Source organism: Pelodiscus sinensis, chromosome W (genome assembly GCF_052426305.1).
Source record: "Pelodiscus sinensis isolate ZL-2025 chromosome W, ASM5242630v1, whole genome shotgun sequence".
In the NCBI taxonomy this organism is placed as follows: domain Eukaryota; kingdom Metazoa; phylum Chordata; order Testudines; family Trionychidae; genus Pelodiscus; species Pelodiscus sinensis.
Window position 1 is genome coordinate 7,393,249 of NC_143084.1, and position 25,238 is coordinate 7,418,486.

Sequence of the window (25,238 nt, forward strand, 5' to 3'; positions counted from 1 at the left end):
AAATCAGTTATAAATATATTTGGACACAACATGTATACTTGGTGTTATGTTCCTGTTCATATTTTTTGAACTTAAAAGTTGACAGACAACCTTTATTACCAATAATATATAATGTACTTTACAATGTTCCTGACATATATTTCAGCTTCCTGGATTTTTTCATCTGGCCTTCAGATATGAAAGGCAGAGTGATTTAACACTTGTTTAGATGTGTCATCCATGTGACGAAATGAAAAGTATGCCATTTGCAATAAACTTTGCATAAAATAGTTAATTTGCATTTAATTTTAATGGTTCAAAGAATGTCAGGCAAAATGGTCGGCCCTCACGCTTGTTCACTTCATCAAATCTGGCCCTCTTTGAAAAAAGTTTGGGCACCCCTGGTCTGGACGGACTAGAGCCATAGTCTCAGAAATGAATTCATCTGTCCTATGTTTGTGATCAACTTGTAACTGTTTTCAAATGAGAACTGTAGGGTTTTTAATTGAATTTTAATCTATTTTTATCCACCCTGGTTGGTTTCACTGTGGGAAGACATAAGGAAGTTGTTTTTGTTATGGTGATTAGGATTTAACTGTGGTGGATGCTATGCAAACAAATTAAAAAGTTGATTCCTGCCCTCAGTTTACTCTTCGGTTCACTGATGAAAGACTGGTTTCTTCCAGCATACCTTTTTAAACACGGATTCAAAAATACGCCTATATGTAAATAGGAATTAGCAAGATGTGCACAAAGAGATCCTTGCTGTTGGTAAGACCTGGGCTCCTCTTATCCCATATCTGCATTAGTTTTACTTGTCTGCAGATCACTGCTCTGCAGATGTGTAAAAACATTCACTTCCCTATGACAGAGTTAACTTTAAGTGAGGGACTGAAATGTTGATCTGGCAGAGTTTTTAATGGTTTAAAATCAGTAATGATTTGTCAACTGCCTAAAACTTCTTGATCGGAGAGGTGGAATTAAGTTGCTTAAGTCTTGTGCATGTCTTCACCTCAGTCTTTAGTTGTGCCAGTGTGCCTAGTCTCCTTTGCTATTGCCTTGCTCAGTAGTTTTGAGATTGTACTCCCCACCCCCATACAGGCCAAGTATCACAGCAGTTTTCCCTAAGACTGAATACAGTATGTGGCTTCCTTTTATTTGGGGGGGGGGGCGGGGCTGTGCTAGTCTGGACTACAAACTGGTCCAATTAGTGGTGGTTTAGCTATTCATTCTCCTTGTTCCTAGGAGCTAGAAACAGTTAAATGTGGATTAATATCTGCCATGTAAAGATGGCACTGCAGGGCTATTACAAAGATCACAAGTGGGAGGGCAGTTGGTCCACACATTACGAAAGCTTACAAACTCTAATTTCTATTTCAAAAGGTTGCTAGTACAAATTTTATAACTAAAACATAGTTATTTCAACAATGCTTAGCATGTTTGGCTATGTCTAGACTGGCATGATTTTTTCCGCAAATGCTTTTAATGGAAAAGTTTTTCCGTTAAAAGCATTTGTGGAAAAGAGCGTCTAGATTGGCACGGATGCTTTTCCGCAAAAAGTGCTTTTGTGCAAAAGCATCTGTGCCAATCGAGACGCACTTTTGCACAAGAAAGCCCCAATTGCTGTTTTCACCATTGGGTCTTTTTTGTGCAAAATGGTTCTCAGCTGTCTACACTGGCCCTCTTGCGCAAAAGCATTTGCGCAAGAGGGCTTTTTCCCCCGAACGGGAGAGTCATTGTATTTGCAGAAGAACACTGATAATTTTACATTAGATCGTCTGTGTTCTTGCACAAATTCAAAGCGGACAGTATTAGACAGCTGGCAAGTTTTTCCACAAAAGCAACTGCTTTTGCGGAAAAACTTGCCAGTCTAGACGCAGCCTTTGTGTTAGTGTTGTGCCATACTATTATTCGCATTTGATGATGAATAAGGGAACTGAGGCAGAGATGAAATTGCATAGTTAGTAGGGATGTAAAATCCTGTTTAATCAGTTAACTGACTAAACAGGATCCCATGGGCAGGGGCCGGCAGCTGTCTCCCAGCCCTGCAGGGTTGCTGGTTATCAGGGTACTATCACACAGTAAGGGTGATGCTTACCATGTAACTGGTTAACCAGTTACCCATTGACATCCCTAATAGTCAGTCACTGAAATGGCCAGGGCTAGAATACACATGCTCATGATTACCAACCCAGGGTCATTGTTATAGCTTACTAGAAGATTTACCTGGTGTTACTTGGGTTATTAAACAAAACCAAAAACCCCCACTTATTTGAGTTTTGTTTTTCTTCATTTAAATCAGTGGTTCCCGACTTTTTTTTTTTTTTTTTTTTTGGTCCCAACTGGAGAGTGGCAAACCTATTCTCAAACTTTTTTGGCAGACTGGTAACATTTTATTTGCATATTCATTATGTAAATAAAACATTTCTGGTCTGCCAAAAGCCCAGCCACCACTGCCAGTGCTAACCCTAGAGCCCCCTGCCCCTTAGAGCCCACCACCAGACCATCCCAGTACCAGCCTCCTGTTTCCAGAGCCCCATAGCGCGCGCCCCCCTGCAGCTAGACCTGCCCCTTGAGCCCCCAGTACCTGCAACCCCCCCCCCCCCACCTAGCCCTGCACTGCTGCTTGCATCGCAGTGGCTCTCTCCAGGGTACATTGCCCCCCCTCTCGCCATGGCTCTTGGGAGAGGGGTGTCCTGCCTTGCCTCTCAGCCAACCAGCACTGGGCAGGGGCACGGTCTGCCTGCCTGCCTGGGGAAGAGCGCTTCCCTGTGCTGTGGGAGGGCTCTTCCACAGCTGGGAGGAGACTGTGTCCCATGCTGGTTTGCTGCCTGCCTCTCAGCCCATGCTTCTCCCAAGAGTAGTGGTGAGAGCAGTGTACCTCAGCCCTGGCATCCAGAGGTCTGTGGCCTGGTGGTTGGGAATGGCTGACTTAAATCATTGTTCTGGGGATGTGGGGTTCAGTGTACAGGTAGCCTTGTGGAAAGGACAACTCCAGTCCCCTCACCACACAGCTTGGGGCCAGGTGAGAAGCACCTGTCCACGGCTGCAGTGGGCAGCAGGCTGGGGGAGGGATGCCTGTGTGTCTGTCTCCCAGCGGGGGGGCGCGCGCGCGCACACACACATATATAGTAGAGTGAGCCCTCCTTTCTCCACCCCTGCTGCCCCAATGGAGTTATAGCTGTTCTGGTCCTCGTGTCTAGCCCCTTGTTGCGCCCCATGGTCATTATACAGTATAACTGTGCCTGCTAGCAGCCCCCCCCCCCTTTGTTTCTCATAAAATGGAATCTCATTTCAGGGAAATCCCATTATCCTGTGAGACAGCCTGCTGGCTAAGCCAGAGCTCTGCCACTACAGCCTGGCTGAAAAGGCTGATTACAGCCAGCTGAGCAAGTCCAGGCCTGAAGGGCTAATGGAAGCAGCTGTGGGCCTCATTAGCCAGAGGGCTAGATAAGGGGGTGGCGGGTAGAAGGAAGGAAAGCAAATCAGGGAGTTAGTGGGTGGCTGAATGTGCTCCCAAGCCAGAAGCAGAGGCTGGCTGAGTTAGCTGCTAGAAAACCAAAGCTCTGTAAATAGAAAGTGGTGGGAAACTGACAATAAAAGGCACAGGTGACTGCACCAGAAAGGGTCTCTGGTTGATTTGTGAACAAAGAAGGTGTCCCAGGGTGAGGAGCCTGAGTGAGGACTTTGCCACACCTGGCACAACCAAGCTCTTAACTTGCTTTAAGTTATAAGAGGAAGCTGTGTAACAAATTTGGTGGTCCTAGTTCTTGAACAAATGGACCCATAGATGGGGGAGATGCTTCTAAAATTATATAGTAAGATGGTGTCTCATGCTATTTTGAAACTAGTAAACTAAGTTTCTGCTTTTGAGCTTCCTATTAATAGAGGATTTGGTAAACTTATACTATTTAGGCCTGGTCTGACTAAAATGAGTTCTGGATTTTAATTTTTTTAACCCATGGTCAACATAGCTATAATGACCTAACCTCTAGTGTGGAAGCATTCTTTAGTCCTCTTAGCTGCATCTATTCACCTACATACTTTCCTTTGGGCAAGTGGTGGTCCTGCATTGATGGAAGAACCCTTTCTGTTGATTCAGGTTGTATCCACTAGAGGATTATGCCAGCATAGCTGGGGTGCTATATGGCCAAAGCTGTATGGTGCTGTGCATGTTAACCATGTTCATATCTTCCCTGTTTAGGTAAATAAAGTGCTAGCTTTTCAGCCTCACGTATTCACTGATATTTCTAATTTGTTTAAACTTAATGTTTGTCAAATGGCTCAATGTCTCATTGATTTAGCAAAATGCAAATTTTAATCTGGGTGGATGGGGGTGTGTGATTTTTTTTTTTTTTTTTTTTTTTTTAAATCTGAGGAAGTGGGTCTGGCCCACGAAAGCTCATCATCTAATAAACCATCTTGTTAGTCTTTAAAGTGCTACATAGTCCTGTATTTTGTTTCAGCTACACCAGACTAACACGGCTACATTTCTATCACTATTCTGTGTGTGTGTGTGTGTGTGTGTGTGTGTGTGTGTGTGTGTGTGTGATGCACTCATGTCAAGCCTCAAGCATATGTAAGGACATTAGACTGGTTATATCGGGTCTGACTAGTGGTCCAGCTAGTTTAGTATCTGGTCTTCCCTCTGAAACACATGCCACTGTTAGAATAAATGGAACAGGGCGATTGTGTGATCCATCTTCTGTAGTCCAGGTCCAGCTTCTGGCACTCTGAGGTGTAGGGACACCAGGGTGTGCAGTTACATACCTGAATCATTTTGGTTAATAGCTATTGGGGGACCTATTCTACATGATATCAAATTATTTTTGAACCTACTTATTCTTTTGGCCATCAGTGCTACAGGAATGTCTTTGCTGTGCAAGGAACTGATGTTGCTCACCTCCATTATGCTTAAATGGAGCAAATCAGAATGACATGATAGCTGGTCTTGTAGCTCAGTGTTTCTCAACCTTTTTTTATTAAGTACCCCTCTTTCCAAAAAAAGTACCCCCAGTACCTACCGTTTTCAGACGCAATGGTAGAAAAATCATGTAACACATTTGTTTAGACAACTTAATCATGGCCGGGTGGGTGGTGAAATTTTTGTTTAAAAAAAAGTACAAAAATAACACTAACATTGAAAACAAATTCAGTTTTCTCAAATGTCAGTTGTTGACTTACCCCCCCCCAGACTTCTCTTGAGTACCCCAAGGGTACTCGTACCACTGGTTGACACACTGTTCTAGCTATCTTAAAGTTCACTACAGCATAGTTTCTGAAGTCTAGTTTCTGAAGTTAACTTGATACTCTTTATTTGAAGACTTAAATGTGTGGCATAGTCATAATTTGACATTGGCCAGTTAATAACTAGTACAATATCCATTTATAATAGAAATAGTCACTATATCTAGGGTACATCTACACAGCCGGGCTTAACTCTAAATAAGCTACGTGATTGACATAGCTTATTTCGGAATTGGGAGCATCTACACAGCACTTATTTTGAAAGAGCACTCTTCCAATTTCACTTACTCAGACTCGTGTAACCCTCATCGTACGAGTAGTAAGAAGCCTTCCAGCTTGACAGTATTTCAACATCATTTTGAAATGTTGCTTTCTAGACATACCCCCTAGAGATGAGCCAGTACTGTTGAGGAATGTGTCGGTTTGGAGTTAAGATCTTCCAAATTTTAACTCCAGCGCTACCTCTATTTGAATCGCTATAATTGGGAGAAAGCATGTCTGCTTTGCAAGAGTGATTGTTTACTAAATATTTTCACAGCCCTGTGAACATAATTAACCCCGAGTAATTTGCCTGGTACTGACATTAGACTTACCAGTCTGTAATTGCCAGGAAGTCTAACGTCAGTACCGGGCAAATTAGTCAAAACAGTAGTAAAGAATAAAATTGTCAGGCATGTAGAAGAACACAATTTGTTGGACAAAAGTCAACATGGTTTCTGTAAAGGGAAATCCTGTCTTACTAATCTGTTAGAGTTCTTTGAAGGGGTTAACAAACATGCAGACAAGGGGGATCCAGTAGATATAGTATACTTAAATTTTCAGAGAGCCTTGGACAAGGTCCCTCACCAAAGGCTCTTGTGTAAATTACATTGTCATGGGATGAGAGGGAAGGTCCTTTCATGGATTGAGAACTGGTTAAAAGACAGGAAACAAAGGGTAGGAATAAATGGTAAATTTTCAGAATGGAGAGGGGTAACTAGTGGTGTCCCCCAAGGGTCAGTTCTGGGACCAGTCCTGTTCAACTTATTCATAAATGATCTGGAGAAAGGGGTAAGCAGTGAGGTGGTAAAGTTTGCAGATGATACTGAACTGTTTAAGATAGTCAAGACCGAAGCAGACTGAAGAACTTCAAAAAGATCTCACCAAACTGAGAGTGGGCAACAAAATGGCAAATGAAATTTAATTTGGATAAGTGTAAAGTAATGCACATGGGGGCAGGAAATAACCCCAACTATACATACAGTATGATGGGGGGGGGGCTAATTTGGCTACAACAAATCAGGAAAGAGATCTTGGTGTTACCGTGGCTAGTTTTCTAAAAACTTTCACACAGTGTGCAGCGGCGGTCAAAAAGGCAAATAGAATGCTAGGAATTAAGACAGGGATAGAAAATGAGACACCGAATATCTTGCTGCCCTTGTATAAAACTATGGTACACCCACATCTTGAATACTGTGTACAGATGTGGTAGTCTCACCTCGAAGATAATTTGGCCTTGGAAAGGGCAACTAAAATGATTAGGGGTTTGAAATGGGTCATATGAAGAGAAGCTACAGCGACTGGGACTTCTCAGTTCAGAAAAGAGGAGATGGGGGGGGGGGGGGGGGGGGAGATAGGATAGAGGTCTATAAAATCATGAGTGGTGTGGAGAGGGTAAATAAAGAAAAGTTATTTATTAGTTCCCTAAATAGAAGAACTAGAGGACATCAAATGAAATTAATGGGTAGCAGGTTTAAAACTAATAAAAGAAAGTTCTTCACACAATGCATAGTCAACCTGTGGAACTCCTTGCCGGAGGAGGCTAGGACTATAATAGTTTAAAGAGAAGCTAGATAATTTCATGGAGGTTAGGTCCATAAAAGGCTATTAGCCAGGGGATAGAAATGGTGTCCTTGGCCTCTGTTTGTCAGAGGCTGGAGATGGCTGGCAGGAGACAAATTGCTTGATCGTTGTCTTCGGTCCACCCTCTCTGGGGCACCTGGCCCTGGCCACTGTTGGCAGACAGGATACTGGGCTAGATGGACCTTTGGTCTGACCCAGTATGGCCATTCTTATGTTCTAAGGTAATGAAACCTAGAATTAAACTAGTTTCCTGCTTTTAAAACCAGTCACTGAGACTAATATTTGCCCCAGCAGGTAAAATTTTGCAAAGCTGTTATATAAAACACCTTCCTTTCTAATGTGTACTTGCTGTAACTTAAGCTTTACAGCATGCTGTAATTAAGAAAACACAGGAGAATTGAAAACAGCATGTAGGTCCACCTGAAGGAAAGGCCTATCAGGTCAACTGTAACCTTGCTTGTGGCTGAGCAAAACATCCCTCTAAATTTAGTCATCTAACCCTGTGCATCTGAAATAGTTGTGAAATGTATGAAAACATCTACAGTTAAACATTGCAGTAATTAAACATTTAAAGAGTAATAGGCTAAAAAAGTACTCTTATTTTTAGCTGGTAAATAGCAGGAAGGCTGTTAAATTGTGCTTACCTAGCTAATCATATAGTCCACACAATTTGTATCAGCTATATGATTAGTTGATGGGACCGTTCTGCACAGCTGCAGCAGGGGTAGCTCCAGGAGCCAGCTTAAGCCAGGACCAGGCAGTCACAGCTCAAGCCGGCTCTGGGAACCACCCATGCTGTGGCTGTGCATTTTAAATGTAGTAAGAGCTGCCGGGTTCTTACTAAGCTTCAAATGCAGAGGTGCAGCATCCTGGACTAGCATGAGCCAGGACTTCTTGGTCCTGGCTTGTGCTGAGTCCAGCTGCTGCAAACAGGGGCTTGTGCCGGAGCAACCTCTGTTCCTGGCAGAAGGCAGGCTGGCTGGGATTGGTCCTGCCTTTGGCAGGGGGCTGGACTCGATGACCTTCTGAGGTCTTGTCCAGCTCTATGATTCTATAACACAGGCTGCTCTGGTACCAGCCCCTGTCCATGGTGGGGGGGGGGGGGGGTGGTGAGCTCCCCACTGCAGACAGCCTCCCCATTCTCTCCCCTGCCACCTTTGATAGAGGCAGTGGGGGGGAGACAGCACCCCAGAGAAGGGGCTGGGGGGAAACCAGCTTTTAAGCTGGTTTCCCCCAGTGCCAGCTCCTGTTCTCTTCTCTTCTCCCCCCCCCCCCCTTGCTGGGGGGGGGGGCCTGTGTGGAGGGCAGAGGCACAGTGGGGAAAGAGCCTAAGTGGGGACTGAACCAGTCCCTGCTCGTGCTGGTTCCTGCTGCAGTGCTTCAGCCTTTGAGATGTAGCAAGGGCTTTCGAAGTTGAAGAAATAGAATCTGGACGCTGTATGTGAAGCAAGCAGGAGAGTTTATTACACACACAGTGCTGGGTGGAGTGTCACTTGCTAAGCTCAGTGAACACTACCAAACAATAGGTTACTACTAGTTATATAAGGTGCTCAATGGGCAGATCAAAGTGATTGGGGGGGAGGGGGAGATCCTGGACTCATTGGATAGATGCTAATAGTAAGGCAAGATAAGAGCAATAATATAAAGTTACATAGTGTTTCCAGTAGAACAAGTATTTAAACAAAGCAGACATCAATCACCAGTTAAGTGGTGATATGTCTGTCAGCTTTGAGCAGGTATCTCTGCAGGATGTTGTCCATCTGGGGATTAAAGCAGAAACATTGAGTACTTAACAATGGCACAATTGTGCCTAGCAGCACTGAATGTGTCCTGTCCTGTTCTGTCTTCCACCCTGGGCTAGGTAGGGGTGTGTGTGGGCGGGGGCGTTGGGGGGGGGGGGGGGAGAAACTATCATGTACTGTTTGTGTGCCAGTCCCAGACTCCAAATTTACAATAGGGGTTCTTAACAGAATATCGTAGTCTGCCTCAGAAATTTTCATCCTACACAGTCAGAGCATGAGAGTATGAGGACGTTGTCACCTGGCAAGAAAAACTGTAAACGTATGAGAGCGCACCTCTAATTTGTGTGTGTGTGTGTGTGTGTGTGTGTGTGTGTGTGTGTGTGTGTGTGTGTGTGTGTGTGTGTGTGTGTGTGTGTGTGTATATCAAGCTGCCTTAGCTAGTACGTTAAAAGCATCATTGCTAAAAACAAGAATTTTTTTTCTTCTGCCTCCAAAAAGTAAAGAACACTGAAACTCTTCTAGCATTTTTGTTCTAAGTTTAGTAGAGAAGCCATTTTAGACATACTTCCATCCATTCAGGGTATTTATGCCACTTTTTAAAAGTCCTTTTAATCTGCTTCAGCCTCAAGTTATTCCAGGATGTGTACATCCCAAATGTTTCTAGTACACTTAAAATTAAATGCCTTCTGAGTAGGGGTGTAGGCAATTAGGTGACTATCCAATAAGCAGAAGCTTAGTTGACTAGTGATTCATAGACTTTAAGGTCAGAAGGGACCATTATGATCATCTAGTCTGACCCCCTGCACAGTGCAGGCCACAATCTCACCCACCCCTCCTAGAATAATCCTCTCACCTATATCTCAGATATTGAAGCCTTCAAATACTTTGAAGACCCCAAGATGCAGAGAATCCTCCAGCTGTGAGCTGTACCCCATGCTACAGAGGAAGGCAAAAAACCTCCAGGGCCTCTGCCAATCTACCCTGGAGGAAAATTCCTTCCCGACCCCAAATATGGCGATCAGCTAAACCCTGAGCATGTGGGCAAGACTCACCAGCCAGACACCCAGAAAGTTCTCTATAGTAACTCCTATCATCCCTCCATTGACCTATTTTCCACTGATAATGAATGGTCAAATGTTACCAAGATCATGTTATCTCATCAAACCATCCCCTTCATAAACCCATCTAGTTTAATCTTGAAACCAGATAGATCTTTTGCCCCCACTACTTCCCTTGGAAGGCCGTTCCAGAACCTCACTCCTCTAATGGTTAGAAACCTTCGTCTAATCTCAAGTCTAAACTTCCTACTAGCCACCTTCTATCCATTTGTTCTTGTGTCCACATTGGTATTAAGCTTAAATAATTCCTCTCCCTCCCTGGTATTTATCCCTCTAATATATTTAAAGAGAGCAATCATGTTCCCCCCTCAGCCTTCTTCTGGTTAAAGTAAACAAGCCAAGCTCCTTGAGTCTCCTTTCATAAGACAGGTCTTCCATTCCTCGGATCATCCTAGTGGCCCTTCTTTGTACCTGTTCCAGTTTGAATTCATCCTTCTTAAACATGGGAGACCAGAACTGCACACAGTATTCCAAATGGGGTCTCACCAATGCCTTGTATAATGGCACTAACACCTCCTTATCCCTACTGGAAATACCTCGCCTAATACATCCCAAGATCGTATTAGCCTTTTTCACGGCCATGTCACAATGGCGGCTCATAGTCATTCTACAATCAACCAGGACTCCGAGGTCCTTCTCCTCCTCCATTACTTTCAACTGATGTGTCCCCGGCTTATAACTAAAATTCTTGTTATTAATCCCTAAATGCATAACCTTACACTTCTCACTATTAAATTTCATCCTATTGCTATCACTCCAATTTACAAGATCATCCAGATCTTCCTGTATGATATCCTGATTCTTTTCTGAATTGGCAATAGCTCCCAATTTTGTGTCATCCGCAAATTTTATTAGGACACTTCCACTTTTGGTGCCAAGATCAGCAATAAAAAGATTAAATAAAATTGGCCCCAAAACTGATCCCTGAGGAACTCCGCTAGTAACCTTCCTCCAACCTGACAGTTCACCTTTCAATATGACCCGCTGTAATCTCCCCTTTAACCAGTTGCTTATCCACCTCTCAACTTTCATATTGATCCCCGTCTTTTCCAATTTAACCAATAATTCCCCATGTGGTACTGTATCAAATGCCTTACTAAATTCGAGGTAGATTAGATCCACTGCATTTCCTTTAGCTAAAAAAATCTGTTACTTTCTCAAAGAAGGAGATCAGGTTGGTTTGGCACAATCTACCTTTTGTAAAACCATGTTGTAATTTGTCCCAATTGCCATTAGCCTCAATGTCTCTAACTACTTTCTCCTTCAAAATTTTTTCCAGGATCTTACATACTACAGATGTCAAACTAACAGGCCTATAGTTACCCGGGTCGCTTTTTTTCCCTTTCTTAAAAATTGGAACTATATTAGCAATTCTCCAGTCAAATGGTACAACCCCTGAGTTTAGAGATTTATTAAAAATTTTTGCTAATGGACTTGCAAGTTCCTTTTAATATTCTTGGATGAAGATTATCTGGGCCCCCCGATTTACTCCCATTAAGCTGTTCAAGTTTGGCTTTTACCTCGGATATGGTAATATCTATCTCCTTATCTTTAGTCCCATTTGTTAACTTACCATTATCTCTAAGCTCTTCATTAGCCTCATTATCTCCGTCAACTCTAGTCTCTCCGGCTGCGCGCACACGCGTGCGCGCCCCCCCCCCTTGCTGTCTCTATCATAGAGGCAGCAAAGGGGCGGGGGGGCTGGAGCAAGAGTCGGTGCTGGGGGGAGCCAGGCACAACGTGCAACACTACTTCAGTCCCCACTTCCGCTCATGCCGCTTCTGCTGCAATTCTGCCTTTGAAATGTACAAGAGCCCCAGCAGGGCTCCATACACTTCAAAAGGAAGCCCCGTGATCCCTGCGGGGCTTCTGCTTTTGAACTGTAGCAAGAGCCCAGCAGGGCTCCCTTCTAGACTAATCCTATTGTTGATGGAAATCCCATTGACGACTACTTGATTGATCTAAATTTAACATCCCCACTTGAGTATCCTGCAACTAATGAAGCTTCACTTCTGTCTTAGTTTAACTTGTCTCCATTACTCACTGGATTGATGCTGCAGCGATTGATCCACCATTGGTTGGTTTTTTTCATTTCATCTAAGCGGTAGCGCTAAACTGACCTCCAAATGCTCTATTGTTGACTCCACCTACTCTTCATCCCGCGGGGGTGGGGGGGGGCAGGGGAATTACTGCAGTCCCTGGGAAAGCATCTGCTTCTGACCTTACTGCATGGAAGACACCATGGTAAGTAGGTCTAAGTGTGTCAACTTCACTATGCTATTTTCATAGCTCAAGTTGCATAATTGGGGGGGGGGGGGGAGAGTATAGACCAGGCCTTAAGAGTTTAGGAGATGGGATTAAAATTTTCTTTTTTTAAATTTACCATGGGATGTGAATTACTTGCTCCTAGTATCAAAGCAAATAATCTATTTAAAATGGCTCAATCCTCTGCTTCCACTCCTTGTTAAATTGTGTTCTCTGAACAAATTGCTCCATCACCATTCTAGTGGTTATAAAGGCATGATTTCTCAAAGGATAAGCAACTTGAAAAAGTTCTCATGGGCTGGGGAACCTTTTCTGGGTCGGGGGCCACTGAGCTGCAGAAAAATCATTCGGGGCTGTACACAAGTGAGATGTGAGGGGACTGGAGCACCAGCACAGGTTCCCCAATGCTGCGGGGGGGGAGGAACCCTGAAACTTGGGGGCCAGAATCAGGTATGCTGGGGGTCACATCCCACCCCTGCCAGAGGTTCCCCACCCCAACCTAATACTTACATTTCTAATTATCACTTTAACAACCTTATTTTTTTTCCACTGAAGCCCTCCCTCCCCAGCATAGATGCAAAACAGTTTGTTGCTTTTGACCAAGCAGAGTGTGTCACCAAATCTAATCTTTTTTTGGGAATACCATCTGCTAGATACCTGTTTAATTTTTTTTCCCCCGTATGCTAAGCTCTTTCTCCTCAGGCAGAGTGTCCTTAAATTGTAGTCTAACATCTAATAAAGATTTGCATTGATCCTTTTATGTACAAAAGATCACTTCACGTTCATAAAAGTTTGAACAGACAGCATAGCAGTTGGTTGGTTACTTTTTCACTTGTCTTGCCTCCAGTTGGCATTAATAGTGAATCCTGCAAGTATCCAAAATAACTAGTATCTTAACCTCTTATCAAATGTCTAATCTATTGGTAATCTAGCCAAAAAAAAAATACATAAAATCTAAGTGAAGTGATACTGTGGATTTAGGGGGTCTTCGTCGAACCTGTCAACTCACAGGGCCATGGACTAACAGGATTATGGATTCGCTTCAACATAGTCGACTAGGGATAGTTTGTTCTATTAGTCTCACTACGTCACTGCTACTATAGGCTGGCTGTGTCTACACTGGCACCCTTTTCCGTAAAAGGGATGCTAATGAGACACTTCGGAATTGCAAATGCCGTGGGGGATTTAAATATCCCCCGCGGCATTTGCATGAACATGGCTGCCCCGAGCCAGAAAAAAGCGGCAGCCATGTTCATGCAAATGCCGCGGGGATATTTAAATCCCCCATGGAATTTGCAATTCCGAAGTGTCTCATTAGCATCCCTTTTATGGAAAAGGGTGCCAGTGTAGACACAGCCACAGAGTGCACATCAGCAAGCACTGCAGAGCAATGCATATAAGAGTAAAAGGCACTTAGAATGCTTACGTCCTTTCTACTGCGGGGAGTCCTGTCTCTGGTCGATGTGGCTCCAGTTGGGGGAATCCAGGGCACCCTCCGAGGCCTAGGTCCCTGGTGAAACTCACCAGGCATGGGACTCCCAACACTAGTTATATTACAGTTGTTTACCGGGTGTGCACGTACTGGCTCAACGCCATTGTTATTGCTCTTATGAGCTGAGACGGAGGTCAAACTTGTTTATGGCTCAGTAGTTTCCCAGCTTAAGTGCATGGATTAAAGCTGATAAGGGCCAGCTGGTGTGTGTTTGCAGTGTACAAGGCTGTACTAGGCTGGGTACAGCAAGGATGGAAACTTCCATCCCAGCCTGCTGAGCTGCAGGCCCCACATATTGCTTGTGACAGAACCTAAGTCTAACTCTTCTTGATTCAAAACTCAATTGCCCTTTTAATTTGAGCTTTGACCTCAGTCGAACTTAAACTTGACTCAGATCTAAGCTCCTTGTATGTAGAGAATTCTATCTTAATTGTTTCTTCTATAGAGGGATTCAATCTTATGGCTGTGCGGTAGTCCATCTAGATATAGTTTGTGTTGGAAGGATAACATCTCTATTATGGCTGAAATTAAAAATAGACATGTTTGTAGAATCCTTCAAAGTACAAGTCAGCGTACAGTGACTGCAATACATGAACAAAAAAAATCAGTTAATTTCATCCATGATATTTAAATAAACCTATATTCTGGAATAAACTTTGCTCTCTGTTTATATCCTACCCAGGTGAGAGTCAGAACTTACCACTTTTCCTTTCCAGGCAGAACTCTTGGATATTAAAGAGCATCCCCACTCTAAACGGAGGCCTTCATGTCTTTCTGAAAAACATGACAGGTATTTTCTTGTCTTAAAATAAATTAAACTGTTTTAACTGTGTACTCTTAAGTTCCACAAGCAAAACCATGAAAGCACTTGTGAAGTCCCCAAACAAGGCTTGTTTTAAGCTAATGCCTTTCAAAAAAATAGGCATTGGGTAGTCAGAGTATATTCAGTGCTATACCTGGTATCTCTACTACTCCTGTGTGTCTGCATGGTGTATGATTTGTAGCATGAGAGAAATGCCTTGGAGGATAACTGTACGTAGTACAGATTTTTGATTTATTTATTTATTTATTTTATTTATTTACAGGCTCTCAAAAAAAAATAGACTTTAGGCCTTTTCTTGACCCCAATATTTCCTTTCTCCCTGGTCCTTCAGTACTGGCAAAAAAAAGACCCTTCTTAGAATTGAACTGTCTGGAGGCAGACTTTGGGGGGGGGGGGGAAGGGGAGCCAAGTTCAATACAGCTGTCCTAATACACCCAGGTTGAGCTTTGAAATTGTTTTGTTGCAGTAGGAACCATTACAACTTCTTGCTGACTTCCTGGTAAAATATAGTAATGATAAATTGTCATGGCAACTTTGCTTTCTCATTTCATTCACTTTGAGTGCAAGGCATGTGCCTTCTACCTATGAATGACTTGCTAAAGAGAGACTGGTATACCAGTAAGGTTAGTGTGTTACAATTCGGCCATTTGCCCAAGAGAAGTTATTTGGGGTGAAAGGAAGTCCTGTTGACATCTAACAAGATTGGAAGAAAACATCTTATTCTTGGAAGACAAATAGGTGATCGAAGTGTCAACTGAAGCGTTGTAAACTACTTAAGATATTGAGCGCATATCTGTGCTATCTTTATACTGATATTTGACAAGAAAATGTGGAACAATTCTAACTTCATAAAGATATCTATAACACCATGTATTTGAGCCAATTTAAGGTAGGAAACTGGATGCAGACTTGAATTGAATTGAAAATGCCGTAGCACAGATCATTCTAGTTCAAGTATTATAATGGATTAGTGGCTTGAAGTGAAACCTTTTAAAGGGTTTTGTAACTTTTATTTGCATAGTGATGGAGTTTGGGACCCTGAGAAATGGCATGCATCTCTGTACTCAAGTTCAGGGCGAACTTCACCAGTGGAAGGGTTCAAAAGAGACTTGGATTCAGACTGCACTTCTCTCGTGCACAGGATAGTTGGTGAGTGCACCACTTTTACCATATGGGGTACTCAATAAGAAGCAGCTAGGATAGTGGCAAAATTAGTCCCTCATGGTTTACAGTGGTGATATAACACTGAGTGTTCCTTTCCCCACAACTTTAAGCAAAATCTGTTGCTTTGGCAACAGTCGGGGTGCTAGTATAGACAATCCCCCTTCAAAAAAGTTGATGACCTTGGGGGGGGGGGGAGAAGCCATCCACATGTCTATCCTATTGCCCTTCCTAGTAAGGATGTTAAGGGCTAGTAGACTATCTGATAAGCAAATGCTTATCGGATAGTCAGTCAACTAGTTGATTTCCCCCCCCCCCCCCCCAGCTGACCCTAGGCTCCGTGTGGCGTTTCAAACATTCTGAGTCCCCCGTTGACCCCGGGGCTCCATGAGGGTGCTTCTGCTTTGAAATGCACAAGAGCCCCCACTGCGGACTCTTGTACACTTCAAAGCTGGCTTGCGTGCAGCCCAGAGTCAGCGGGACTTCCCGCTGGCCCTGGGCTGCACGCGGAGTTCTGCATGCCTCCTTTGAAATGTAAATCGACTAGTAAATTAACTGCTAATTAACATCCTTACTTCCTAGTGGAACTATACTATTGGACTTCCCTGTAACTGAAGTTTAAGGCCCCCGTGAACCTGTCTCGTGGGGAAAAACGCTTGGTTACGATATTGAAGTCTTGAATTCCTCTGGTAAATAACTGCCATGTTCTAGTTTGAGTTGGTAGTCTTTTTGCTATAGTTCCATAAATATGGTAAATCCTACTGCTTCACTTCTCATCGCACTTTGTGGCAGTGCTTTGAGGTTAGATTAAAGCAAGAAACTGCTTGGAAAGGATTATGGCTCTGTAGACATGTATCACTAGATGTGAACCATTTTAACTTCTCCATAAATGCTCCGTATTTCTGTAAAGTGTCCATTTTCAAGTACTTGTAGCTAAAACTGTAGCTACAGTCTAGTGTTTTACAAATGGCCTCTAATTCAAGTGGCTACTTTTCAAGCTTCATGTTGATCTGTTCTCTAGAACACATCTCTTACATAGACAAGCTTACTCTTCCAATCTGCAGATCCTAGGGAGTGGGTGAAAGATGATGCTTTGGATGTAGTCCTAAGTCCTCAAAGGCGGAGCTTTGGAGGAGGCTGCCACGTGACTGCAGCTGTAAGCTCACGTCGAGCAGGAAGCCCTTTGGAGAAGGAGAGTGATGGTGTTCGTGTTACTGGTGGACGCAGGATTGGCAGTGGGAGAATAATCTCTGCCCGTAATTTTGATAAAGACCATCGGGGCAGTGAAAAGGGCATGCATGATACTAGAGATGTGCGGGACAGAGATCGTGAGAGGGACTACAAAGACAAACGTTTCAAGGTTTGTTCTCATAACTCTGCTTTCCATAGCAAATTTGATAGGCTGGTATGGTCTCAATGCCTATTCAGTCTCTGGTATTTCAGATAAAATTGTGAGCTTGTGATGGCTTGTGGTGTTGGACTATCTCCTAGATGAGATGGAGATTTTTAAACTTTCTTGTTAGAGCTGTCGCACTTAAACTTGATGGCAATAACCTAAGTGAGTGAAACAAATATGACTAGGGCTGTCAATTGACCTGCGTTCAATGTCTGTGATTAACATGTTTAAAAAAAAAAAAAAAGCATTAATTGCAGGTGTTAATGCTGTGCTGCTGTTTTGAAGTGCTGCTCCAGCACTTCAAAGGGGCAGCACAAGCAGAGCCAGGGATCAACTGGAGTGCCCAGCTGATCCCTGACTCCACTTGCACTGCTCCTTTCAAGTGCTGCTGCGGCAGTGCTTCCAAGGGGCAGTGCTGCATGGAGCCTGGGGTCAGCCGGGAACTCTAGCTCATCCTGGGCTCCATGCAGTGCTGCCCTGTTGAAACGCCACTGTTGTGTTTCAAAGGGGAGTTGTATGTGACACAATCTTTTAATTGTGCAACTAAAAATTGTAATCACTTGACAGCCCTAAATATGACTAAGGAATTTTTGGTGGTTCTGGTACCCCCAAAAGTTTGACTTTGTCTTTCCATCAGACTAGAACACTGCCTAGTAGACAGTGTATCAGAAAGCGGAGTTGCATAGCTTGACTACAACTTTCAGTCTTATGTAGAAGGTGACATGCTGTCTTGCCACAGTTCTCATTAAGAAATCCATTTCATAACTTCAGTGGAAGCTAGACTTCTCACCCGCCATTAGGAAGTAGCTTATGTCCTGAATTTATTTTATTTATTTATTACACAGGTAAGAGAGACTCCCAAAACTGTTTTAATCCTTAGAGCACGGTTTCCCAACCTATGGGTCGGGACCCAAATATGGGTTGCCAGGTGTCTCCCCAGGTGGCTTTTAAAGGAGCCATTCACACATTTTTTTTTTTGAGTTGCTCTGGGTCACCAAGTCTTCCTGAATTGTCAAAATGGGTCCCCATCTAAAAAAGGTTGGGAACGGCTGCCTTAGAGCAACTGTGGATATTAATATAGTGCTTAACAGGCTTGGACATCTATCTCCATGGTTGTCTTATGGCCATGGGTTCCATAGGCTAACCTGTGTTGTGTGAGAGCATTTTGTCAGCTGTTTACATTTGCTGCCTTTCAACTTCACTAAGGGGTACGTCTACACTGCACACTTATTTCAAAATAAGCTATTCTGGAAGAAATACTCCGAAATAGCACATCTACACTACAGGGAAGCCTCATAATTAGTCCAAGGCAGGCTTCCCTAATGTGGATGTGCTACCTCGATTTAGAGCCCCAAGAGGCACTAGGGAGTAATTAGTTTGAATGGCCCTGGGGTGGAGCTATTTTGACACAGCCATTTCAAAATAGCTGTAGTATGGATGCTCCCCTGCTGCTATTTCAGAATAGGCGGCGTTCTTTGTGGAATGAGGTTTACAGAAGTCAGAATAAGCTGTCGTTTCAAAATAACAATTGCTGTGTATATGCATTATTTCAAAATGTCAGTTATTTCAAAATAACTGTGCTGTGTAGACACACCCTAAATGTCCCTGTGCCTTTCAAAGAATGTATCCTGTTAAGTAGGATAACAGAACTAGATGCAATTTAGGGATGTGAACTTGTATCCTTGGACTGTTAACCCTCACGGTTCAATGCAGCCCCCCCCCCCCCCCCCCCCCCCCCCCCCCCCCCGTATTGGAGGCAGTGGGGGGAGGCAGGAGCCAATGCGCGTGAGCAGCTAGCTTTTAATCATAGAATACTAGAACTGGAAGGGACCTTGAGAGGTCATCGAATCCAGTCTTCTGCCCTCATGGCAGGACCCAGTTCTGTCTAGACCATCCCTGATAGACATTTATCTAACCTCCTCTTAAATATCTCCAGTGATGGGGATTCCACAACCTCCCTGGGCAATTTATTCCAGTGTTTGACCACCCTGACAGTTAAGAACTTTTTCCTAATATCCAACCTAAACGTACCTTGCTGCAGTTTAATCTGGCTCCTCGTGTGTGCTGGCTCCCACAGAGCCACCTGCTGCTGCTGCTTCTATGCGAAGGGGGGGGGTGCCGCCAGGCAGCAGCTGGTGCTTACGGGGAGCTGTCTTAAAAGCCAGCTCTCCACAAGCACTGGCTCCCATCTGCCCCTGTGTGTAGAAGTGTAACTGCTGAACTTCAGCAGTTACAGGTTTACAGAAATAAACTAATTTTAACACTCCTAATGGAACTAGACTTAACTTGATGTCATTTAATGACTTGGAGGGATGTGTTCAATGTTTCTGCAATACTAAATTGGGTGGTGTCAGCTGTATCTTGTATAAAGGCCCAGAGTAATGGAAAAATGAGCAGAAAACATTCTCCTTTGAGCTAGAAAATACAAACTAATGTGTCTGGGGAATAAGTTTGCATTGTAATATGTCAACAAAACAAGGGTGGATCTTAAAAAAATCAGATTAGCTTTTTTTTAATAAAGCTGCTTTCATACTTAAGCAGGAACTTAAGGTTTAAACTTGCCATCTATTAGTAATTGAGTGTGTTTGCTAAGCTCTTAAACAAAATTCTGGACTAATGGAAGTCCCTGAGTAAGCATCTGGAACAAGTTGGTTGAAGTGCTCAACCATTTTTTGACCGCAAGAGCTCATGAAGATGCAGTGAACACTAGCATTTATTTAAGTCATTCAGTTTAATGACTGAAGACAAGGAAGGCTTGTTTTTCCTCTTAGTCTAAGAAATACAAACTGGGACTCTCTAGTTTAAACTGTTTTTGGTCACCACCTCCTTCAACCTTTTCCAAGTGAATGCTATTGATACTTGCATAAGAAAAGTTTATTAAAACAATGAATTGGCACACTTCAGAAAGCTTTATTAAATTATGCACAAAACCAGTAGTTAGGTGGAAGTTAAATACAGCTTAAACAATTTTACTAGTAAACTATATATAATCGAAAATGAATGATGCACCTGTTTAACAGAATTATTTAGACTTAAGATTTTAAGTTATGCAATTGCTTGGATGTATGTAGGTACCAAATTTAGTGCAGAAGCTATACTGCTGTGTTTACACTAAATGGAGGATTGATGCTCCGGAAATCTATTTTTCAGCATTTGACTCGGCTTTAGCATGTTCTCACCAGACCTGCTAATGCTGAGGGCACATCTGTTGACTCCCGAGCTCATTGCAGTTGTGGGGAATAAGGGAAGTTGATAGGAGAGTTTCTCCTGTCAGCCTCCAGCTGTGGGGCTATCCCAGAAAAATCAATGAAGGGTATGTCTCCTCCAGCTAAGCAATTCACGTAGCTGGAGTTGCGTATCTTGCATTTATTTTTGTCCGCTAGTATAGACCTGGCCTCCGTTGCAAATCACTGTGTTCAATGAGTAAACATTCATTAGTAAACATTTTTTCCTAAAAAGTCTTACATTTGTACTCTAAAACTAACTTTTCTTTTAAATCCAGGTTTCCTGCTTGCTGATTTTAAATGGCTGACTTAAATCACCTTGCTGGATTTGAATCCAGAAAGCCCTACAATTTGAGGGAGTATAGAGTGAATAGCTGTGTATAGCCCCCATAGTGTAACTACAGCTCATCTGCTCTAAGTACCTTAATGCCAGAAGAGTATTAATAAAATATAGTTGAGAGAAGAACAACAAATGACTAGGGCAGGGCTGGGTAAAATATCGCCTGAGGGCTGGATTCAGCCCACCAAGGCACCAGATCTGGCTCGTGGACACAGTGGGGAGCCCCAGGCAGGCTCCCTGATTGCCTTGCCCCACCTACATGCTGCTCAGAAAAGCGGCTGCTGGGCCATTTCTCTGTCACTACTGAGTGGGGGGTTGGGGGTCGGCTTCATGAGCTGTCCCCACCCCAGGAGGATCCCATTGGCCAATGGGAGCTGTCTGTTAGAATAACAAGTAGCACATAAAGCGTGCGCTGCGCCCCCCCCCCCCCCCAGCACATTTAGTTCTTCACACATGCACATGGCTGCTGCAACCTGTGTCCGGGCAGGCAGGCAGGCTGCCTCAAACTTGCTGGGCTGCTGGCTAGCAGTCATCCAGGTAAGTCTCCCAGCCAGAGCCTGCCTCTGGCACTCCAGCCCAACCCTCTGCTCCCCCACTCCTGTCCCTCACCTTCACCTAACCCAAACCTGCACCCATACCCCCTTGCAGAACCTGCACCCCAGTCCCCTGCCCCAGGTCACAACCATCTCCTTCACCCAAACTCCCTCCCAGACCCCACACCACCTCCATTAATATGGAAGTGTGTGCGGCCCTCTGCCACTTTACAAAATCTTGGAGTTGCGCTGCGCCGCTGCGCCGCCGCGCCCCCCCCCCCCCCAATCAAAAATTGTTGCCCACCCCTGGACTAGGGGATGTAGAATAACTAAATGTGTAACTTGTCAAAATTCACTAGGGAAACTACATGTGCTCAAAGACTATACAGTATAAATAGTAGGTTGATGCTATCTGCGATTTATCTACATTTCAAATGTTTTCAACAATTGCTGGTGAACCAATATGAAAAAATTGCGAGTGTTTGAAGTATAAAACAAGTTCTAATTTTCCTTCTCCATGCTGTAACTACCAACTTCAGAGGGAATTTGGGGATAGCAAACGTGTCTTTGGGGAACATAGAAGGAATGATTCTTATGCCGAGGAAGAGCCAGAGTGGTTCTCTGCTGGACCCACAAGTCAGTCTGAAACCATTGAGCTCACTGGATTTGATGATAAAATACTAGAGGAAGATCATAAAGGACGAAAACGAACAAGACTGCGCACAGCCTCTCTGAAGGAAGGTATGTAACACCCAAACTGGAATGGCAAGCGCTGTTCTCCTTTAACTTCAAGTTGGAAGGCAAACTTTGTCTGGTAATACTAATGGGTGACATGATTTTCATCGTGGATAGAGTGTCTGACAGGTCACAGGCAATAGTCACAATCGGACTGGTCTGACTCATTTTGTCAGGAATGTTTTCAGTTACTAAAATGGGGAGGGAGGGAGGAGGGTCTAGCTAAGCTGCAAGAACCCCATTGACCACTGGCTGGGAACTGGCACAGGGGATGCTATCCCAGGGAGGAGGCCTCAGTCAGATTCCATGACCTCTAACATCATCATCAGCCTTAATAATGGGTATATAGATGGGAAGACTAGATGAAATTTAATGTTTTTTTTTTTTTTTGCTTAGCAGCATTGAAGGCTGCATTTGTACTCATGCTTTCCCAAAAACCTCGGTCTTCCATTAATAGATTTATATTGGGTTGGAAAATACTCATCCTGACACATGGCTCTTAATCATTCTGAATCACACAACTTGAAGCAAGTTTCAACAACTTTATTGCTGTGAAAATATTACCACCCTCTGGCAAATCTGGGAGTGTCATGTGGTGGGGATCCTGAGATTAAATCATGCACAACCTCCCCAGATGAAGATAAGATTCTTGTAGTAATATCTCTTGACTGGTGATGCTTGCAGGGGGGAGGGGAGGGGAGGGTTAGCATGCTACCCATAACCTGGTCTGTTTGTCTTTGCTATCTAGTCATTAGATGCTGCTTTGGTTGAAGCAGTAGCTTTGGATGCTTGACTATCTGTAGAGCCCTAAACAGATAAGTTTGTGGGGATATAAATTGGTATCTGCAGAACTTCAGGGCTCTCTTGGGAACTGCAGCTGCAAAAGGATCAAAACATGGAGATGCTGCTCCCTAGGAGTCCACACCCTGCTCCCAGCCCTTCCATGCAGCTGTCCAGAGGTGATCTGGTGGCTGCCCCAGTGGAGAGTGTCCTTGCTGCCAGGCCCTGATGGCAGGAAGATGTCCTGGGGGGAGGAGGCTGTCTCCGAAACTTAGGTCTTGGCTGTCAATGGTAGCAGGCAAGTGGCGCATCTGATATCATCCTCCACACTGCTGCTAGAGGGAGTGTCTTGGGAGGGAATCCACTGACTGGCTTGGGAAACTAGTTGGGTCACCCTTAGAATCCCATGCAGCTGCTTATACAAGCAGCACATTTGTGGCGCTGACCTAGATTGTTTGCCTCCTTTGTCTTCTGGTATACTTGCCTGAAGTCTTATTTTCACGTGGCACTGCTGGGCATCCCTGGTGTATACTTTCTCCACCATGCCCTGTGCAATCTTGGCATAGATATCTGCATTTTCTTCTCCTGCTTCATAGTTCTGCCTGAATTGATTCCTCTCCCCATATAGCAATGCGGTTCAGGATCTCCTGCATGCTCCATGCTGGAGATCATTTGTGACCTAGGGTATTCATGGTCAGGTGTGCTGCATGGCAAGCAGATGGAGAAACAAAATTCAAATTTGCCTGGGGCTCTTCTTGTGCACCTGAAAAGCAGCAGAGTCCTGGCCAGAGCAGTTGCATCAGGGTACTGCAGAACCAACCTAAAGCTGACCATGCAAGTACAAAGCAAGAGTACCAAAATTGCCTTTAATGGCCCTTAAAGTTGCTCTTGCGCAAAAGGAGCCATCTACACAGCTTTTTTGCGCAAAAACCTCTTGTGCAAAAGGGATCTGAGGAAATGCAAATGAGCACTCCATTTGCATGCCTCTTGCAAAAGAGGCTTGTAGTATAGACACAGCTTGAGTGTGTTTGGAAAAACTTTTTTGCCTCTTTGTGGAGTGGGCAGGGTGAAGGAGTAGATACTGCAGCAGCAGGCTCATGAGGACAGCAGGAAAGAGCTGTTTTTAAAAATAGGGTTTGTATAAGAATCTGTCTGATCTACTTCAAATATCTAGGGCAGGGTTTCCCAATTTTTATTTGGCCATGGAACCCTTTTTTTAAAAAAAAAAAACGCTGGGGGAAACTGGTCGACCAAAAAACCCCCCAAAAAGCTGGCCCACCCCTAAGACTGCAGTGGCCAGCAGCCCCAGGTGCCTGCCCCTAAGACAAGCATGGGGGGCGGGGGGGAAGTGATCAGGTTCTCGCAGAACCCTTCCACTTTGCAGAACCCTGGGGTTCCGCAGAGCACTATTTGGGGAAACACTGATCTAGGGATTCATGTGTCCAGTAAGATCTGTACAGATCTAAGGGTATGTCTACACTACAGTGCTATTTCGAATTAGCTTAATTCGAAGTAATTATTTCAAATTAAATTAATTTGAAATAACGCATCTATACACAAACTATTTCGAAATAGCACATCCACACTGAGTGGACCCTGAACCGAAGTTAAGACTGGCCGGAACCAGTGCTGGCAGGGCATTAGGTTATGACTTAGTGTGTGGGGTTGCTGCCTGAGGCTAACTGAGCTCCGTGCTTAAAGGGACCCGACCCCCACCCCGGACAGACAGTTCTCAGGGTTCCCCGCTTGCTTGTCTAACTCAATGAGGGACAGCAAAGCAGTCCTGTCTTGGAGTGCCCTGAGTGCCCACAGTCGGGACACCACAGCACTCGGCCACATGGAGCCAGAGCTGCCCTGAGCACACTGGTGCATCTCATGGGGTCGTTGCCATCAGCCCGGCTGCACTTGCTGCAGGCTGCCATCCGGGGGGGTCTATCGGGGGGCTGTCAGGATCCAGGAGGCCCTGAGGGAGAGCGTCCACCCCAGGAAGCCCTTAGAGCCTCCCCAGTCCTCCCCACTTACCCCTTCCTAGCCCCCTTTCCTGATGTCAAATAAGACCCGTATGTTCAAAAATAGAAACTGGGTTTATTGAGCAAAACTGGGGGGGGGGGGGGGGGATGAGCCTCTGGGGAAAGGAGGTCGGAGAGGGGAGGGGGAAACCTGGGAGGAGGGAGCTGGAAGGGGGAAGCCAGGGGAAGAAGGGGGAGGGGAAGCTCAGGGTCGGGGGTCTCACCGGACCAACCTGACTTTCATGCAAACCTGCTCCTGGGTTCGCATGTGGCCTTTGGTGGCCAGGCTGGCAGCTATCCTACCATAGACGGCTGTGTTCCTCCATCTAGTGCGGAGATCATGGATGTTGGGGGCATTCCCCCCCCCCCCCCCACCCCCGGGGGGGGGGGGGGGGGGGGGGGGGGGGGGGGGGGGGGGGGGGGGGGGGGGGGGGGGGGGGGAAAAAACCCCCCCCCCCCCCCCCCCCCAAAACCTGAATAAGGTCTGTGATCTCCACCTTGGACCAGGAAGGTGCCTGCCTTCTCCAGCCCTTGTCAGGCTCCTGGGAGCTG

At 44.7% G+C, this 25,238-nt stretch overlaps 1 protein-coding gene across 2 annotated transcripts in view; it reads left to right on the forward strand.

Annotated features, from left to right (window-relative positions):
• Positions 1–25,238, forward strand: part of LOC102450726 (eukaryotic translation initiation factor 4E transporter-like) — a 59,972-nt gene that overhangs the window by 3,321 nt on the left and 31,413 nt on the right. For both annotated transcript variants that reach the window (XM_089775055.1, XM_089775054.1), the window contains exons 3-6: positions 14,402–14,475; positions 15,530–15,657; positions 16,734–17,029; positions 21,702–21,903. In XM_089775055.1, the coding sequence (XP_089631181.1) occupies positions 14,402–14,475; positions 15,530–15,657; positions 16,734–17,029; positions 21,702–21,903 (700 nt within the window). The remainder of the gene's footprint in view (positions 1–14,401; positions 14,476–15,529; positions 15,658–16,733; positions 17,030–21,701; positions 21,904–25,238) is intronic.